The sequence below is a fragment of the Convolutriloba macropyga genome, chromosome 12, assembly GCF_964194025.1.
Source record: "Convolutriloba macropyga chromosome 12, txConMacr16.3, whole genome shotgun sequence".
In the NCBI taxonomy this organism is placed as follows: domain Eukaryota; kingdom Metazoa; phylum Xenacoelomorpha; order Acoela; family Convolutidae; genus Convolutriloba; species Convolutriloba macropyga.
In genome coordinates, this window is record NC_134479.1 from 19132084 (window position 1) to 19140142 (window position 8059).

The 8059-nt window shown below is 36.7% G+C and overlaps 1 protein-coding gene across 1 annotated transcript; it reads left to right on the forward strand.

Annotated features, from left to right (window-relative positions):
* Positions 1-3100: 3100 nt before the first annotated feature.
* Positions 3101-5637, forward strand: LOC142350642 (uncharacterized). The gene is made up of 3 exons (XM_075402550.1): positions 3101-3360; positions 5088-5176; positions 5242-5637. The coding sequence occupies exons 1-3, from the start codon at positions 3194-3196 to the stop codon at positions 5481-5483; spliced, it is 498 nt and encodes a 165-aa protein (XP_075258665.1). The 5' UTR covers positions 3101-3193; the 3' UTR covers positions 5484-5637.
* Positions 5638-8059: the final 2422 nt, after the last annotated feature.

An 8059-nucleotide genomic window follows, 5' to 3' on the forward strand; every position in this document is an offset into this window, starting at 1 on the left:
TGTTTTACTTATGTGTCCAATCATTTCTCGAATACCTTGTAAATAATAATCTTGTTCCTAAAGTTATTCATTACAGTTTTCTTTTATCAAATGACTAACGGCAGAAATTCGAATGCATTCAATAGAAAAACTTCTATTCAATACCCAAAGTGACAATTTCTTACAAAAAGCAGGAAAGACAAATATATGTTGTTGCCTAATTTTGTTAGTTTTGCCGTCTGTTTAGTCCAGAGCAATCTTGTTTTTAAAAGAAAATTTTCAATGATTTAGTGACTGACTACAACTGACTTGATTTCAAGTTTTTAAAATACCATCTGAAACTGAAATGTCTGTGCAAAAGAGAAGTAGTGCGCGAATGCGATGAGGAGTTTCATACCAACTTCTTAAAAATCCGTAGTTGAGAACTAGTTTTATGAGCAACCTCTCAATTGTTTTATAAGCATCATATAATTTTTCAATTTTCTAAAACTGCATAGGATCTATTCTGCCTCCCCCCAACTTGTTTTCATGTCGCAGTGTTTTTTTATAATTATAGGTTTGGTTTTATGGCAAAACTGTAGAGTGTTGCTTTTTCCAGTTCGTTGGGTATCTCTCCAATTAATTGCTCAATTTTAATTTCGGGAGGGCAGGGGCTGGGGAGGGGTGGAGGGCGTTGTCAAAGGCGATATTCAGAAAAGTCAAATGGGCGAATTTTTCATGAATGGTCGCTTTTATGAGCACTCGTCATATGACGAGTTGGTGAAGGTGACTGCATTCCTTCAAAACATGGGCGTTCATAAGAAAACAGGTAACTCGCAGACGCAATCTAATTGAAACCAGAATGATAGGAAACACAATTGATGTTCCAGAGGGATTCTGGCTGGAATACACCCTCATTCGTCAAGCTACTACTGTCAATAATTCTGAGGAACAAGAGGACTACTACAGTAGTTTGAAAACAAGTCTCCTAATGCCAGAGAGGGAATGGAACTCACTTGGATGTTGTTTGAATCATCGGAGATAAAGAGCTAAACAAAAGAATTTCGATAGTGGCTTGTACTGGCAGCAAGAAGTTTCTTTGCAAGATGGGTTTTGATACTTATCTAAAGTTTCAATAAGAATGTTCACTGGGGCGTTTAATCAACGAAAATATTGGCTGAGAGCAAAACTTGAAAAATGTTGCAACGGTCAGGAAATGTTGCTCGCTGTTTTTTTATGTTTCTCTCATGTGATATGAACTAACAGAAAAAGCAAAAGGAACCAGGAACTGAAGTGTATGTTCTACTTATGTGTCCAATCGTTTCTCGACTACCTCGTATTTGAAGCAATAGTCATGTTCTTGAAATTTTTCGTTTCGGTTTCATTTAAACATATGACTTACGGCAGAAATTTGAACGCATTCAATAGAAAAACTTCACACTATACCATAAGTGTCAACCGCTTACAAGAGGCAGGACAGACCAATCTACGATGTTGCGTAATTTTAATATTTCTGCTGTCTGTTCAGTGCAAGGCAACCTTATTTTCAAAAAACATTTTCAATGAATGAGTGACTGACTGCAACTGAAATAGTTTCAAGTTTTTAGGATACCATCTGAAACTGAAAAATCTTCGTAAACGCGAAATAGTGCGCGAATGCGATGAGAAACTTCATATAAATTCTTAAAAATCCGTAGTCGAGAACTACTTTTTTAAGCAACTTCTCAGTAGCTATAGATAAGCATCATATCATTTCTCAATTTTCTAAAACTGTATAAGATTTATACTCCCTCCCCCATCGTATTTTCATGTCCCAGTGTTTTTATACTTATAGAATTGGCTTTATAGCAAACAATGGAATGTTGTTTTCTCCAGTTCTTTGGGTATCTCTCCGGTTCATCACCCAATTTTGTTTTGGGGAGGGCGGGCGCTGGGGAGGGGTGGAGGGCGTTGTCAAAGGTGATATACAGAAAAATCAAATGGGCAAACTTTTGAGGAATGGTCGCTTTTATGAACACTCGTCATATGACGAGTTGATGAAGGTGAATGCATGCCTTCAAAACCTGGGCCTTAATAGGACAACAGGTAATCTGCAGACAAAATCTAATTGAAACGAGAATGATGGGAAAAACATTAGAGTTTTCGGAGTTATTATGGCTGGGATACACCCTCATGCGTCAAAGTATTACTGTCAATGTTTTTGAGGTACAATATGACTACTACGGAAGTTTGGAACCGTTTCTCATGTGACCTGAACCAACAGAAAAAACAAATGGAACCAAAACTGATTTGTATATTTTACAGCGTTTGTGGACTACCTCTTACATGAACTAATAATCGTATTCGTTACAGTTTCAATTAATCATAAGACTCACGGCAGAAATTTGACCTCATTCAACAGAAAAAAAAAATTCTATCCAATACCCAAAGTGTCCATTGCTTACAAAAAACAGGGAAGACCAAGCAATCCTCTTCTTAGTCCAGAGCAATCCTCTTCTTTAGTCCAGAGCAATCCTCTTCTTAAAAGAGAATTTTCAAAGAATGACAGACAACATCCGACTTGATTTCAAGTTTTTAAGATGCCATCTGAAAGTGAAAAGACGGCGCAAAAGCGAAAAAGCGCAATGAAAAGCTTCATATATTTTTTTTTTATATTTCGTAATTGAGAACTTAATTTAAGCATCTTCTCAATAGTTTTTTAAGTATCTTATCATTTGTCAGTTTCCTAAAATTGTATAGGATCTTTATGCCTCCCCCCAAAGTGTTTTTATGACCCAGTATTTTTTATTCTTATAGGATCGGGTTTCATGACAAAACTATGGATTGCTGCTTCCTCCTATTCTTTGGGTATCTCTCAAATTCATTATTCAGTTTTGTTTTCGGGAGGGCGGTTTGTCAAACGTGATATGCAGAAAGGTGAAAATGCAACGGTCCAGCGGGGGGGGGGGACAAATGGAAAAGATCCAGCATTTCCTTTGCAGTGTCAGTTTTAGTGTTTTTATTAGTGAGCTTTAAATCATGGGACGCAGAAGTTGCTAGTGTGCAAAAAATAAAGTTCGTTTAGAAGAAGTATCATGGTTGAGATCCCGGTTAAAATCTGGCGGGTCACTAAATTGTGTCTAAAATATATCAAAACATTTTCGACATTCATTTTCATCCATTTGCTTGCTCAAAACCAGTGTCAGGTCATATCAGCGAATAATTTTAGTTGGTCGATCTGAAAATAATTTCTGTGATGAAATTGATTGTTTTGACTCTTTTGTCAGCTGCAGTTCTGTTGAACGAGTATGAATCCAAATGTGTGATAGGAACATTTGAAGTGCCAGGTGTGAGTGACAGCTGTTTCTACGAGAGTACTGAGGCGAAAACAATGCAGCTGGCTAGAGAACAATGCACGCGATGGTACGTATAGAAAGGATTATGTTAATTATGTTGCCTGTATCTTTTTTAAGTTCCTCCTCACCCCACCCCACCCCCAACAATCATCTTTGCTCTTCACACACATAAAGTAAAGTGCTCTACGGCAACGAGATATGAGACTGATATTAATGATTTTGCAAGTATCTTACTTTTGAATCATCAATTTTCTGAGTTTGTATACCCGGGTCACCGATCATACAACTTTCTTTGATTTCGTACTAGGGAGGGCATATATGATTCTTGGCATATATGAACCGAGGATTATAAATATTTGCACAAATTTGAAACAGAATGTTTCGTAGTTTGAAACGTTTCACTCGGTGAAAAATCTCTCCTACCACAACACAAAAGCGTTACCTTGTTTCTCAGCTGCAGGATTGTAGCAATGACTTGTTTGCAGTTCAGAAAAACATTTGTTATTTTTGAGACATCTCACTGTTGCTAATCTTCCACGTCAAAAATCGAAACTGTTTTATTTTTTACCTCTCAACCTTAGCATAGCAAGTTCAGAACAACCAAAAATAGCCGGGTAGTACTTGCAATGTCAAGTTAAACAAGATACAATAGTTATTGCTGAAAATTGATCACTGATTTTTGAGTAGAAAATATTGCAGAAAATAATTAGATTTACTCATTCCTTGACCTTTAATCAATTTTTCAATTTCAGCTCCACTCAAAAACAGAAATGGTTTGTTTTGTTTTGTTTTAGTGGAACTTTAGTCTAAGAAGAGAAATTTTCGCAGGGTAAAATCATTCTACCGTTCAACGTTTTTGGTTGACATGAGGATTCAGGTTATTTGCACAAAATTTTTAAGAAGATGCCGAAAGTATTTGCAGTGCGAAAAATTGTTCAGCGATAAACTTTTTTTTACAAAAAACAAAACCATAATCTTAGTATCAAAGCTGGAAGAATTTAATCAAGACCTGTTTGTAGTTCAGAATAGCACTTTTTTTATTTTGAACCACCTAACTGTTGCTAATTCTTCACGTGAAAAGACGTTCCTGCTTTAACTTTCAGCGCAACATTAGCATAGCACCTTAAGAACAACCAGAAGTGCCCAAGCAGAACCTGTACTCACTAGTACTCACTAAGTTTTCTTCGATTTCATATTTAGATCACCAATGCTTTCATCAATTTTTAAAAACTTTTTGAAAACTTCAAGTGTTTTCGTGTTATGAAAAACTTACAATATCTCCACATCGCCTTTTCAATGTCATCCTTCAAAATCAATATGATTTATTTGGCTTTCTACTACGATCATGTATGACTTCTTTGGTTTCGTACTAGGATCATATTTGCTTTCCTGGATCTCATAAGGGATCATACACTTTTATAAGCGTTCATTCTTATGTTTCTTGAATAAAAGATCCAGGAGTTCATCGATTTCAGGATAGGGTCTTATATGAAAATTTGAAATTCATAGGAGGACCATATATGATTTATTTAGTCTCATGCTAGGCTTATACTAAGAAATCGAATACGGCCGATCCATATGCAATCATATAATATCCTTGTGTGAAAACAAAGAAACCTCAACCCGGGTACTCATAGGATCGGGTTTCACGGGAAAAGTATGGAGTGTTATGTTTACTCGACTCTTTGGCGGATCTCTGAAAATAACTGCTCATTTTTTGGGAGGGCGGGGTGAGAGCAAGGAGAGGCTTGTGGATTTTTCATTGCTGATATGCAGAAAAGTCAACATTTTTAGGAAGGGTCGCCTATATGAACCCTCATCGCAACAGGAGCTGGAAAAAGTGACTGCAGTCCTTCGTAACATGGACCCATCAGGGAAATCAGGTCAGGTAACTTGCAGCCGACATTTAATTGGATTAAGAAAAATAGAATAAAATTTGGGGTTTCAGCTGGATTCTGGCTGGGTTATACCCTCATGCGGCAAACGGTTCTTACCGCGAAATTTAAACTGCAGGATCCGTACTATGGAAGCATAGAAACATATCTCCCTATACCAGAGATGAAATGGAACTATAAGAACACAGGCTCATGTGTCGTTGGGGACAAAAAGAATAACAATGGAACTTGGGCAGAAAGTTGCGATGGAACCAGGGAGTATCTTTGCCAGATGGACTTTAACACATATCAATAAGATATCAACTGGGATGTCTACTCGCAACTTTCGTTAAAAAGGTGGCTCAGAACAAACCATGAAAATTAAACGTTCAAGAAATGCTGCTCGCTGTTTCGATGTTTGATGCAGCATAAAATCTAATGAAACCAAGAAGTGAACAGTATTTCTCGCAGTGTTTTCTGACTACTTCGTTTCCGAACTGATACAGTCAGTTATATTTCTGAAATTATTTGTTGTGTTTCAAACTAGTTGTCTGACTCATGGCGGAAATTGGACCCAATTCAGCGGAAATCATCTGTTTAATACTCAAGGTGTCAATTGTTAAAAAACCAGGAAGAACAAACATACAATTTTACGTGTAATCTGTTGTTTCAGCTGTTTGGTTAGTCAACAACCACTCTATCACAAAAAAATCAAATAGTTTTTAGTGACTGTAGGTGACATATGCTTCATTCTTTTCAAGAGACTTCAAAAAATCATAAAATTGAAGCTGTACTCACCGCGCAAATGCAAATTAAGTTGGTCATTCTAGCTTTGCAATTCCGCAGTGGAGAACTTGATTTTCTTGAAACCGGGGTTACAGAAAACAAATGGGAAGAGTGTTTGCTCCAATATAAGAAATGATAAAAAACCAAAAAAGCAAACAAGAAATAAAAACTAAATCAAATATGTATTGCGTAGAAACTTCAATCCTCGGATAACAGAAATTTCTTGCATACGACATATTTCCTCAAACAAAAAATCAATGTATATGCCTTTCTTTGACAGCCTCAGTTTTGCTGCATAAAAAATAAAAGCAATAATGGTAGATATCCGAACTAACGCAATTTCTGTACTGGTTATCAGAGCTAGTGATATTATCATAAAAAATAATTGATTAATTTATGTGAACTCTGTCTTTCTCTGATTGGCCAGACTAAATATCATTGTAGACAAACCAGGGGATTTTTTCCTTCTTCTTCGGTTGGATGACGGCAGACACCAAAAGGCAAGTGCTTTCAAAATATCTGAAGTGGTAAAAATGAGAACTTTGTCCAACTTAATTTTTTAGGGACCACAATGTGGAGGGAATCAATGTTATTAGCGGAGATAAAATTTTCCTCAGGAAAACTGGGCTAAAACACTTATCGATTCGATTTGGCCCATGATTAGCGTGTTTGTGTTGTCTTGATAGGTTGATCGACTCTACTACTCAAATATTTGAGATTTTTTTGTTTCATGGTTTTTTGTTGAATCGATCTATTCAACACTAGTCATGGACGACGATTTTTTAACACCAGTCATGTTGACCGTCTTCTGAAACACCGTGGGGCTTCCTATTTTGACAAAATTGATCTATCAGACGCATGCTACCAAATTCAACTTCACAAGGATGCAGCAGGGTATGCACAATAGGCACATCTCAAGGATTGTTAACGATTTGCAGGCGTCCTCAGGGTTTGACGTGTTCTTCATTTGTCAGAACTGCATCAATTTAACTCTCCAAGGACTCAAGAGCGCGATTTTTTGTAGACGATATACTGTATGTGGAACAACGAAGCAGTAATATAAAAAACCAATGCTTGCAGCCAATTTTTTTGAAAAATATACCACCAACAAAAAAAAATTATCAGAAAATCAGTTTTAAGCGTTGGTTATCTTCGCTATTTTGTTTCTAAAATTAGCATCCAATCCTTACCATGTGATGAAAAACAAAAGGCAATACTACAATCAAATGTGAGAAAACTCGAGTCTTTTGTAATATATATGATTTTATATAGTTAAACTATGAAGGATTATCCCGCAACAATGATACCTTCAAGCGCAGTTCGAGAAAACGAATTTAGATGGGAAATAAAACCAAAAAAATTTTGAAGACATTAACTACGAGTTATGTGCTAACCCATCTTTTCAGCCTAACCGCTTGACGAAGAAATCAACCGTGACAACAAAAGCCTCAAGAAAAAACAATAGGCCGGTTCATCTCACAAGAAGGGCATCCTGTTATCTACTTTTCCAGGAAACTGTCACAAGACTAACAGAACCTAGCCAGTACTGAGCAAGATGCACTTTCAGTTGTCTTTGCGGTCAAATAATTTCAACAATCCCTGCTCTGAAGAAGATTCAAACAACAAAATGAGCACAAACCTGCATGATTGAGTATGTTTTGCATGACACTGATTGAGTCTGTTTTGCTCTCAACAAAAACTAATTTGTCTATTCTGACGTGATAACGCAGTCAGATATTAAAAATGAGCTGAAATGGAATCAGCTGTTTCACGATGTTATCCTCAAAAAACGAATGGAAACTGGTTACTGTGCTTAGAAGCAGAGAAAGGTTTCAAACAAGAGAGTTCTGATGACAACCCAAAGCAGAATTTTCGTATTTCTGTACTTTCTATTCCAGCTCAGCTAAGATCTTTGATAAGGGCTTTGAAATCATGAGATCCACCCAGGATAAATTGCAACAGATATAGCAGTCCAATTGATAGCATGGTTTCTTGGCATCAGTCAGGATGATCATTGATAAGAAAGCGAAAAAAGAGAGCGGCAAGTATGCGGTTCTAGCCAAGGAAAAGCAGTATATACTTGGAAAACTAAGGAATTGTTAGAAG

Coding starts and splice junctions, on each gene's coding strand:
- LOC142350642 (XM_075402550.1), top strand. CDS start 3,194: ATGAAATTGATTGTTTTGACTCTTTTGTCAGCTGCAGTTCTGTTGAAC. Junction 3,361..5,087: donor AGAGAACAATGCACGCGATG/GTACGTATAGAA, acceptor CAACATTTTTAG/GAAGGGTCGCCTATATGAAC. Junction 5,177..5,241: donor GGACCCATCAGGGAAATCAG/GTCAGGTAACTT, acceptor TTGGGGTTTCAG/CTGGATTCTGGCTGGGTTAT.